Consider the following 12,717-nt stretch of genomic DNA (forward strand, 5'->3'; position numbering starts at 1 on the left):
TGTTAACTCACGTTCTCGTTGCAACAAATTGCGTTTCTTCAACATTAGTTGCCAAATACCTTACCCGTTATTAGTAAGTCCCATCAGGCTGTCCTCATCTCCAGACGCTTCGAAGGTCTCCGGCGGCCAGGAGAGCGCCGGCATCGCTTCCTCTGCGCTAGCGCCACTGCCGGGGTTGCCTGCCAGATTCGGCATCGAATTCTCAACTGTACACAAAACCATATGAAAAATTTTACTTGTCACCATAACACAATATGACGGTAAAACGCCAAACAACTGCGTGAACTAAAAATGGTGAAACTCGCAATCATACCTTCCATAAATCATAAATACAAAGTTTTTTGTGCTAATTTGTGGGAAGTGATAGTTAATATTTTGATATGTATTTGTTTGTAATTAGTGGTTTGCAAACGTCCTCTGAGAGTATGTTTCCATGGGTTGCTATTTTGTGTTACTACAACTATAAATAATTACTACTCTATATCATATGTTAGGCCTAGGCTACCAGTCATACCATTTGACATTACACATGCATAGTGTGAAGACACTATGCATGTGGCATAGTGTGAAGACACTATGCATGTGTAATGTCAAATGGTTATTATAGTTTATAGACAAGACCATATCATTTATATAATCACTTATAATTTCATTAATATCTTAATTATTTCTAACAATTTACGGAACAACTTACCTATGTCAGGTTCCTTATTAGACGTAGGAGCACACATGTGCACACAAGCGTGTAGTATGTTTCTGTTGCCATCACAACGTTCTTGGAGAATCGATAAGACTTGTTGTTCTGTGAAAAAATAGTAGATTACAATACAGATTATAATAACAAGGGTGAAAAACGATCAATGTTATATGTATTTTACAACCGATTTAAACATTGGTATTTTGCTTGGAGTACGAGAAAATGAAATCGAACGTTGGGTCATCAATACCGTATTGTTTTAACGTCTCATATATGTATGAAAGCATAATAAATTAAATAATAATAATAACTTTACTGACTGCCTAACAAAATATTAAAGAGATAAGTTACAGTACTTAAATACGAAATGAAACTATTTTTTCGGATCTAAATCGCGTATCAAACGAACCAACCGTTTCGGGCCTTTTACATTTTATTATGCTTTATATTTGGAAAAAAAATACTTTGAAAAAACAAACACGCGATTAGGATGCGAAAAATTATTTCATTTCTTATGTGTAAAAAACGCGAAAACCTAAGGACTCGATAAGTACTTAATTAGTTAAAGAATTAGCCAATGTTAGCTAGATAGTATTGTTGCTGCCACGGCGGGCAAGCATCAATCATATTTTAAAAATAAATTTCACATCGTAACACAACTCTGCAGACACTTCGCTATATTTTTAATAGCACTGGACTTACATAAATCGAGTTAGTTACGGATTTAGCCTAGTTTAAGAGACAGTAATTTCATTGTATGCTTTTCTAATATACTTAAAAGTACACACTGTTAGAGTCAGCCTCCAGTTGATGCAGTAGCGTACGTACTCCTTCAAGATCACACCGCAGAACGCGCGGCATCATCAGTTGTGGCTCCGGTACTAATATTATTAGTGCCACCTGTGTCGTAAATAATGTAATTAGTTACATACAATCTAAAAATAACACGACCTCTGACTCGGAAATGTAATGCACGTCCGGCCAAAGGGTACTAAATATAGTATGCAAACTTCTGTTTAGAAAATTATTTCCCAATTCACCAGAATGAATCTAAAACCAAACATGTGCTTTTACGTATCTTTAGCGTTAAAATTAAAGCCGTTCTCAACCGTATCGGAGTAGGTCTACTTCAGTTTCTGCTACTTCTCTCGGTTCTGTACCAACTGTATCCAATTCAACCTCGCCACATTCTTCATGTTATCTTTCCAGTGCATATGCGGTCTCCCTCTGGGGCGTTTATTTCCCCAAGGTCGCCACCGCCTTACACCAGGAATTAATAGTTAATAAAATAAGTGTTGGGACGAATGTCATCGTAACCCTTACCTGCGACTTGAGCGCAGCATGGTGCGAATGCGCTGCGCCATGTGGGTGCAACGGCAGCGCGTGCGCAGCCAACGCCCGTGCTGGCGGTAGGTTGAGTGGCGGCGGCTCGCGCACCATGCCTACACAGTCGCGTGCTACTGGGTACAGCGCACCGTTCCCATCCAACATCATCACTACGGGCTCGCTGCCCTGTTGAATTCACAATATAAACTTAGATAACTACATAGCGGACATCTAAACGACATGACGACACATATGTGGTGGGAACAACTTACGACCATTACACAAGAAGTAATAACAGAAGGGCGTCCTTTATTTGTCGAGATTTTATTACCTACAATTTAAAGTGGTTCTTATCATAAAGGAATACAATGCCGCAGTTTTTAATCTGACCTCAGCAGCGGTGGCAAGATGTATAGCCTGTCCGTTAGAATGCCCAAGCAATGCGGTATTGTCAGTGGGGAAGGTACTGTCGGTAAGAGCGCGCGTGGTTCCCACAGCGTACACAGCGTACGCGAGCGCACCACCTGCGCGACGAACTACAGCATGTACGCCACGGTTGTCCACCTAAAATGAAAATAGACAAAAATCTGACTACAGTATACAGAAAACATAGCTTGATATAAGTTTATTTAAGGAAATGTAAAAACTTACAGCAATGGTAATGACTTGAACTTCTGGAGGCAAAGCAATCTTCCTTGGCGAACGCTGCAGACAATCAGGACCACGAGGGCCAGCGGCCCCTCCCGCGCCCCACTTCACCGCAACTAAATCGTCCTTGCGCACGAGACGGCAATCTTGCAACAACGTCATCCAATCATCCGGGGTGGAAGGAACGATTTCTTTGCCATCTTTCCCAACGGTCGGGAATCGAACAGCGGCGTAAGCGCCGTCGACTTTGAGCACGCGGCCAAGCGGCACGCTCTTCACGTCCTCCAGGAATACAACCTCCTTGAGCGGCCACTCCTCTTCGTCACGTTTGGAGCCGTCGTTGGAGGAGCCTTCCTCTCCCCGGACAGTCACGCGTTTGGCTCGTTCTACAAAACGCATTACATATTACTTAGACATTACCTAAAGTCCGTTTTTAGTGAAGATGGAAAAATTTGACAATTCATTGCGCAAAAGTGTTGCCCGTTCTCAAGTACCTAGTGATTGCAGTCGATAAATATGAATGAATGAATGAATGAATTATCGACTGAATATTGGTTACGCTTACGCAATGATTGTCCGAACTTGTTAAATTTGAATCATCATCGGCCAATTATTCGTGCCACTGCTGGGCTACTATTGCTTTTATTTTTTTTATTATAAATTAACATTGAAAAACGTAAAAAACTGTATAATATAAATATACGTCATCTTTACTTATGCTGGTAATTGGTATATGCGAGTCGTTATTATATTACTTATTATAGACAAAAGTAGCTACTAAAATTTAAACAAATAAATAAAACGCCGCACGGGCACAGCGGGCCGGCTGAATTTGCCGCATTCGACTACCACTCTTTGGCTTGTTCGGATGTGCTCACTTGCGCTCGCGCTTATTACGTTTCTTTTGTTAGTTCACGTTATTGTTTTCTGTTATCGTGTTAAGTTTTTTTTTGTTACTGTATTTGTTGTGTATTGCATCGCAATATCGACAACCCAGGACCATCCACTTCTTCGGGCATTTTATCGCCTCGAAAGAAAAGACAACGTATTGCTCTCAGTACTACTGAGAAGATGATGACGGAGAATGTACATAAATACATTGTTCAGGAAGAAAACAAGGGTTGCGATCCAAATCTTTTAGAAGCTGCCAGTGAAACAGAATGTGCTAAAAAAACGGCTGACATTCTGGGCATTTCAAAATCAACTGTTTATACAGTTCTAAAAGAAAAATGCGAAAATATGAACTTTCAGCCCCCTAAACCGAAAGGCAGGCGAAAAAGCTACATAGAAAAATTCGATGAATTCCATTTGGAGGCCATAAGACGCAAGGTTCATCAATTCTTTTTCCGAAACGAAGGTCCAACTATTGCCAAGGTAAGCATTCGCAAATCAATATTCACTTTGGTAGATTATTTAAATAACTTGCTGTAGTTGTTTAGGTGCAGAAATCTTGGCGTACGACGTGTTTGTCAATTAAAGCTATCATTACAGTCAAATTGCGTAATTCGCACCAGAGATGGGCCAGCACTCGGGTTTTTCCCGACACTTCGTTAACGTCGAACTTAAAAATCAGGTTTATAGCCCATGAACATCTGAAAACGAGGACGGTAATTATTTGTAACTAATATTTACCGTAAATCGAATTTGATCAAATTTTATGATATTATGCATCTATTTGACGATATTGTCATTCAGTCCATTTAGAAAAGATCATGAAACCGTAGTGTCGGCTCGATGCAAGCAGGTGCCTAGATAAGAAAACGGAATAGAGAGTGCAACCGCGCGGCGGGACAATAGCTTTTGTTTTTTAGTTTAGCAGTGGTATTAGCAAAAAACCAATGCTTTTGTTCTTATCTGCGCACGTGCTGGCACTGCGCCTCTCCGACGTGATGGTTTCGTGGTCTTTTTAGATTAGTGTGGTCGTCTATACCTGTATTAATTGATAAAAAGTAATACTACTTGAACTAGATTTTCATGACTAACAATTTCTACTTCCAGGTCCAGGAAGCCATCAATGATGATGATACGCTACCTAACTTATCGAGAAGTACAACTTACAAAATACTCAAACATTTAAATTTTAAATATGCGACAAGAAACAGGAAAAGTTGCTTAATTGACCGTCAAGATATAATTTTGTGGCGAAAAAAATATTTATTAGCGATCCAGCAATATCGACGGGAGGGAAAGGTTATATATTACCAAGATGAGACTTGGGTTAATGAAGGTAATATACCTACCTACTTAATCAATGACTCAAGTAACTACTACAAATTTACGCAAAAATAATACTAAAATCTATAAGTTACTCCTGTTTTTTTGCAGGTCACACAATGAAAAAAGTCTGGCAAGATACACAAATCCAATAACGCAAAGATGCATTTTTAGAAGGGTATTCTACGGGATTAACGGACTCTAGAGGAAAGGGGAGGAGATTAATAATTAGCCACATTGGCAATGAAGAGGGTTTCGTGGAAGGATGTCAGCTGATTTTCGAAGCCAAAAAAAACAAAGCCGATTATCACGAGGAAATGGATGCCGCACATTTTGAAGAGTGGTTGAAGCTGGTGCTGCCAAAGTTGAAAAACGGTTCAATCTTGGTATTGGACAACGCGCCTTACCACTCACGACGACTGGAGCAGACACCTACTACAGCGTGGCGAAAAGCAGATGTACAAAATTGGCTGAATTCAAAAAATATTTCTTTTGAACTTTCAATGGTGAAAACAGAATTAATGGTAATAGTAAGGAGGGAAAAGAGAAACTATATAAAGTATACAGTGGACGAGTTGGCTGCAGCCTATGGCGTTACCGTCTTGCGATTGCCCCCTTACCATTGTGAACTAAATCCGATCGAGTTAGTTTGGGCACAGGTAAAGGGGCACGTCGCAAGAAATAACAAAACTTTTAAAATGAATGAAGCTAAAATATTGCTTGGAGAAGGGATAACTAATGTAACGCCACAAAAGTGGAAAAATTGTGTAGACCACGTTATCAACGATGTCGAAACGAAAATGCGCCAACTCGACCATTTAATTGACGACGTATGTGATACATTTATTATACATGTATCGGATTCCGACGATACCATTACCTCGTCTAACACAGAAGAGGACTAATTTAATTTCGAATTAAAAAAAATGTATATGAAACACGTATATATACATTTGTTTCGTAATTTGTGAATCCGCCCAGTGTGCATTATACATATTTAATTTTAAGTCAACATTTGAATTGTAGATTTTATAAGTACATTTGAATTGTAAAATTTATAAGTACATTTGAATTGTCAACTTTTGTAAGTTCATCACATCTATTAAAAATCAAAAGGGGAAATTTTGTGGTTTTTCATTGTAATTCAGTATAGATAATCAAATCCAACTAGCATTATTAAAAATGTATATGAATAAAAACGAGTTCAGGTGGTATTGTACATAGTCTACAATAGGGCAATAATTTGAACGTGCGTCTGTAGATACTTTACGAATTGATTTTGATACTCGCGGGCCAAACGTCAAAATAAGAGTAAAGACGGCGATAACGCAATTACTAATCATTAGAATGTTATAAGTCTCACAATTCATACATTTTTTGGAAACTATTATCATCTTTCCAACCTATCGATAAATCTATCGACAATAGCTACATGACTATTTAAAATTTTACGAAAACTGGCAACCCTGCAAATGTCAAATTTTTCCATCTTCAATAAAAACGGACTTTAAGTAAAGTAGAGCGTTGTCGAATACGGCAAGCCGCAATCGAGTTACTGGTAGAAATTTAGTAATTGCTGAAGAAACCAGTTGTCGCTATATAAATTCGTGCTAAAAGAGGCGGGAAAGTAACATTCTTCGTTCTTCAGAACGCTTGAAGTATTGCCTATTTATTACTCAAAATACACATTCGAACACATAATTCGAGCCACCATGCATTTTTATTTTTAGACGGCTTAAATATAAAAATGTTGTTATATCGAAGACAACGTTTCACCCATTTTTACAAATTCAATTTTCAACAAGGACGTACGGATATGATGTTTAGTATAACAGCTTCAAAATTGCATTAAGTTTTTAACTTTTTTCAAACACACCACATAATTTATGTAGATATTTTCATGTTAAAGCGCGTCTCGTCGCAGTGCCAAGCGCATTATTTGTTATATCGTATAAATTTATCTAGAAATTCACTACGGATAATAAACTCACTATGTGATGTGCTGGTATCGCTGCACGTGGAAGAGGCGGGGCTGGGCGGCGGCGGCATGTCCAGTCTATCGGCCATGTCTTTGCCACTGTCTTTAGAGTTGCTGTTCGAGGATGACGCCTTTACCGATGATACCGTGAGTGGGGACTGATTCTGAAACAATTGGAAGGTTTTTAAAAATCTCAATATAATTAAAATGTAAGCAGTAGTTCCTTCTAAACTTTCTTTGTATCTGTCGTTAAATGTCATCAAATGTTGTTCAGATATTATATTTGTTTATTCTAGTCCTTATTGGCTATGTAAGCGAGGGTTTCTTCAAGGAGTGTCAGTAACTTCAAGCTTAAACCGACATATACCTTTCATCACTTATAAACAATCTTTATGAAGACGGTATCTAACCTGTAACTCCCTCTTCTCCTTATCAGAAACCGAGCGGTCAGGCTGCGGCGGCGGCATCAGCTTGAAACGACACATATCCGAGAGGTTCCACGCGGCGTTTTGCAACACGCCCACCTTCGGTACGCCAGTTGACATGTTGAAGCCTGAATAAACAAGCAATCGCACATTAAGGCATATAATGCGATAGCAAGTTGAAATGAAGACTACGATAATAGCTCTACAAGAATTTAGATTTACAAACGCAAATTCATATCACCTGGAATGTCTATAATATCAAGTTGGTATACTATATTCTTTTCAGATCGAATTTTTCGGATACAATTTTTTCGGATCTAAATCGCATAATAGTCACAGCTCACATCAGTTATTACCATGAGACCTGTAAAGAGTCCGAAAAGTTGGTTTGTTTTAAGTAAATATGTGTTTATATGTCTTTTTCAAACAAATCAACTTTTCGGTTGATTTTGACACGAACAAATAGTCTTTTCAAATGTGTGACAATCGCGAAAACCTAGGAACTCGATACTGTATATCAATTTTTTTTCTGTGACTGAGTAAAATTATGTTTGCAGGGTCGCCACTATTCTCTAAATATAAATTCATAAAATAAATTTTAAATAGTCATGTAGTCGTTGTCGAGAGTTTTATCGATTGATTGCCAAACTCATTAATAAGCAACGGTATGAAGTCTAATAAACAATTAATCAATGCATTATCGCCTTCTTCCTTTCTATTTTTACAGTTAACTCACTGGTAACGAAATCAATTCTGTAACAAATATGCTCATAATACTTATATTTACATTCGCACAAGCACTTACACATCTAATAGGTTGTTTTAGATGCATTATTTTACACTTAATGTTACACAATAACTTCACGAATAATTATTTTTTTTTTGCGTATAAATTACTTATACATTTGGTTCCGCGTTAGTCCCGACTGAAAATTAGTGCCTTAGTACTTGGACATATTCTGAGTCTGTGCCTGTTCACTGCTATGACAAACACCGTATGTACAATAAAACTATTGTACAATAGTTTCTGTGTTTAATCGGTACCTACGGCTGATCTGGGGGTCGATTCAGAACTTTGTGATAACTCAGTTGTCGACAGATATCTCTTCATTTTTATTCACAACACCTGAATGGAACGTCAAACTGTCGTCGTATTCGAAACCGAACCGAAATGACGTCACATCCGTACTACTCGAACTTCTCGACCGGCAAAGGCTACAAACGTTATTCAGAACACAGTTATCGAATGAAAGTTACCGAACGTCCTATTGTTTACAAAGCAAGAACGTAACATGGAAATCTCTTATTATTTAAATAAAGTCTGGATTTTCTTCAACTTTATTCATCTATTTTAATGCAAGACTAATATATTCCTATATTTTAGCACCTTTAAAGTCTTAAAAATATATTTAAAAAGATTTTCATCTTTCTTATAATCTATTTCACCAACTAACTCCGTAAATGGTGTTGGATGATGATATCGTATCCGAGTACCTGAATCAAACGTTTTACTCGGAATGTTCTGATAATTCGGAAAGCGCCCTTCGACTTGAGAACAATATTCAATCGAACGATTCGGTTAAAATATCGAAGAGTTCTCAATCGGGGTCCTGGTGTCAGAACCTGAAATTAGAATGTTCCTGTGCACGCACAGGTTATAGTACTATTCGGTATATAGTAGTAAGGGTCGGTAGGGAGGGTCACTATAACCAATACTAATGTAGAAAGGTACAGAGCTGTACCTACAGCCAGATGATGTCTGTGTAAACGGGGCTGATCTGGAGTCAGGACCTGAGTGATAAGGTCACTTAGTTAAGACGCACACGAAAAGAGAATTATTAGAGCGACAAAAAGTAATGTAACTCCTTCTTGTAACAGGACAACTTCGTATGAGTAAAACGGGAAGAATGTTATTTTAATCTATGTGAAGTTAACTGCTTTTCTTCTTCTTATTGGTAAGAGACGGTGCGGACAGCGAGCCAGCGTAAGTGGTGTAACTGAGAATATTGTCTGGTTTATATATTTTTTTTAATAATATTATTATTGTTCATTACAATGTAAATTAGTCGTGCATAGTCATAGAATCATTTTTTTTTTAAATTGATCTATTAAATGTTATTAATAATTTCAACCGATATAATTATTAATGTTCGATGTTTAACGTTGCGATGGTATAGTTCAATTGGATTATGTTGGAAAACCATGTATCAACAAGGTCGGCCTGAAAATCAGTATCGCGAGGCATACAGCGTGTCGCGGTCGCTGCGTGTGCTTGCTTGCACAGGTAATAGTGCTCTTCTCGTATAACCAAGAGGTTGACAGGCAGGGACATTATAAACGCATACACTCAACATAACCCGCACTAGGGAAACCGTGTCGCGGTTGCCATGGACACACACATAGATAACCACAAATTACACCCAAACTCTTATTAAACTATTATTACTAATGCAAAAAACATTGGCTTCCTTGATGTGCTGAATTTGTGGCAGCAGTAATGGCCTGCCAAGTGTTATTGCATTCAGGGTACAGGGCTAGGTTCATGAGCTCTGGACTTGAATGCATATCACTGTGAGGAAAAAGAATTATTTGTAATACTAACTCTATTTTAAAGTGTTCTGTTACTAACCCTTATGAATGAACGTATGAAATAAAAGCCTTAAATTGAATTATTTACTTTCATAAAACTTCCAATTGGTCCTTCACTCATAATAAAACCAGTGCAAAATGTTGACAGATGGGATGGTAGGAGATGACTGTAAGCAATTGTACAAAATGTTAATATATGTAATTTTACAATGCAAGTTGAAAATTAAAAGGTGTTTATTGATTGCCACTTTTTATTCATACCTAATTAAAATTTTACTACAATAAGACAACAAAATGATACTAAGAATAATAACAATTAACCACTAGTTTGTCTTAATTATTTTTTGAGTAATTGTACAATATTCACTAGGGCTTGGACTGTATTTGAGCGGCCTCAGATTGAAACATTGCAGCTTTGGCATTGGTTTTAGATACATTTGCAATTATATCAATTACTCTACTTAAATTTTCTTCATTCTAAGTGTCCATTGTGCATCACTTTTATTTGTTCCACTGCCAAGAGCATTTATTTGGTGGCTAATTCGTTCCACAGCCTTTCAGATGTCTCTTGTGAACTTCCACTTAGACTGAAACCTTTAGCCAATGCAAAGGTGCCTTAGAAGATGGTCAAATAACATTTCTAACTGATCGTTTGAGACGCGACTTTCCATCTTCACAGTCTGAATTTCACGACACCAAAACGCTGGTAATATGAACGAAATGAATCCATAGAAGCAGAACTCAATAACGTAGACATAGTTGGCATTTTTATTATAGTGATTTATACTGTTTCGTCGACCACTTAACTTTCAAGTGTTAGTGAATCGTCACTGCAATTCAAACTTTCTTGGGTAACCAAAAACACGAAACAACAAATTTCTTGTTTGAAACATTTAAAATACATTGTCTGCATATTTCTGTATGTCCAATCTAAGATATATTTTTGTTTTTATAGATCAATTTAAGATTAAGAAAACGTAAATATAATTATTTCTTGTTGTTTTTTGACGTTTGTGTTTGTCATTGATTGCCGTTTAGTTGAGAGTGGCGCTAGTTTCCATACAGTTTAGTCGCAAATGCACCAAGAGAGCAATCAGTTTGTGATATACATTCGTAATACCAACTTAGCAATCGCAACTGGTAGAAATCGCATTGCTATTGTACAATTAGCAACCAGTTGCTAAAGTTCGGTAATAAGCCTGCGGATCGAATAGCATAAAAAAAAGTTTTGTACAAATTGCTTTTTATCTTGCTGACTGTACCATTTTTTTAAAATCTGTGAATGCCAATCAAAATATCTTCCTAATTCATGGATAGTCTTCTCGAACCGTTTTCCTGTAACAACAACGGTTAAGGTAGCTGGTCTTGCTGAAGGTCTCAAATTTACACCCTGTATAATAATAACTTGTAAAAATTACTGCAGTAAAGTGTAAAAACAGGATTTTGTATCATATTTTCACTAAACAAATATATTGGGTTTCATAGTTTTCATTTAAAAGTGTTATTTGGTACAGTTTTAAAGTATTTAATTTATATATACATTAATCGTAAATATAAATTACAAAAGCAAATAAAATACTCAAATAGCTAACTGTCCTTTTTCTACACATTGCATGCGCAAAGAACGGAAAGAGACCCATTACGTCAATTTCAAAAAGCCTAAATATACTTCTTGGTCATTTTCAATTGTTCGAACTATAAACGATTGAAATATTTGGAACAAAGAAATTATAGAGTTGTGTTGATTTTAATCTTATTTTTAAAATGACTTTTTTTTATTAAACGGAAGCAATAACTAACAAAATATTGTTGTACTCGTTTTACTGCTTGGGACTACCTATCAGAAGTCAGAAAATACATTTGCCCGAAATAACGTTAGCTCGAATTTTCATAATGTCAAATGTATTTTTTTAGGAATATTACAAAACAAAAGCTAATTTTGGCGTAAACTCAAAAGTTTACGTTTAGTTGTAATATCGGTACATTTCTTATAGCACAAGCTTATTTTCACATTTGTAGTAATATTTGTATGTATGTATCTGCCCAACTCTTTATTATATCTTTAAATGAATTTGTAAAAAAATCGACATAATGATATACAGGGTGTAACAGCAAGGTGTAGTCATATTTGAAGGTCGGATTCAGTTAATGGTATGAAACTATTTAGCAAAGTTGTTTTAGTACAAACTACGTTATTTATGGAAATTTCGCCATGAACAGTTTCGATCAGCTGATGTCATTTAACGAAAATAAATAGGCACATCACATCTCTATTGAGTATCATAATACAACCAAATTACGTAACTTGAAAAAATTGTGAAATTCAGGCATGTTATTGTAAATGATAAAGTACTTAATGCCATATTCTTATTACTATGTTATAATTTACTAAATTTATTATTATTTTATTCATGTAATATGCGTGTAAACATTTAATGAAAAATAAATATTATCGATTACTTTGCCAAAATACACTAGTTCATAATAAAACTATTATTTAAAACTTAGTACATAATAACGTAATATGGTTTCGTTAACTTCATATCTTCAAACATACAAAATACACAAATTTCCGTTTAATATCCATTAATAAAACTAATGTCCTCTAAAAAACACATATTTAAAGTTATCTCTGTTTCTTTTTACCATACGCATTCATCTATTGTATTTTAATGAATGAAATTTGTCTCTTTCTATCCGTCGGTACTGTTCTAACGCATGGCGGCGTCGGTATGTTTCTTCTAACGCATGACGCAATATGACGCAATTATCCGACTAATACTTCGCACCCTTACAATGAAAGCGACCCAAATCAAAAAATTAAAAAATGAGTTTATACC

At 36.3% G+C, this 12,717-nt stretch overlaps 1 protein-coding gene across 9 annotated transcripts in view; it reads right to left on the bottom strand.

The window, feature by feature from the left end:
• The window catches only part of LOC113233302 (E3 ubiquitin-protein ligase UBR5), a 60,199-nt gene that overhangs the window by 33,923 nt on the left and 13,559 nt on the right, over positions 1–12,717 (bottom strand). For 8 of the 9 annotated variants that reach the window (XM_026468380.1, XM_026468374.1, XM_026468378.1 and 5 more), the window contains exons 10-17: positions 7,274–7,416; positions 6,877–7,027; positions 2,675–3,057; positions 2,414–2,587; positions 2,021–2,209; positions 1,486–1,597; positions 695–802; positions 65–206 (exon numbers count right to left, since the gene is read on the bottom strand). In XM_026468380.1, coding sequence (XP_026324165.1) covers positions 65–206; positions 695–802; positions 1,486–1,597; positions 2,021–2,209; positions 2,414–2,587; positions 2,675–3,057; positions 6,877–7,027; positions 7,274–7,416 — 1,402 coding nt within the window. The remainder of the gene's footprint in view (positions 1–64; positions 207–694; positions 803–1,485; positions 1,598–2,020; positions 2,210–2,413; positions 2,588–2,674; positions 3,058–6,876; positions 7,028–7,273; positions 7,417–12,717) is intronic. The other variant, XM_026468379.1, reaches the window with a different exon arrangement.

The sequence above is a fragment of the Hyposmocoma kahamanoa genome, unplaced genomic scaffold (genome assembly GCF_003589595.1).
Source record: "Hyposmocoma kahamanoa isolate Upper Pololo Valley unplaced genomic scaffold, ASM358959v1 78, whole genome shotgun sequence".
NCBI lineage: Eukaryota > Metazoa > Arthropoda > Insecta > Lepidoptera > Cosmopterigidae > Hyposmocoma > Hyposmocoma kahamanoa.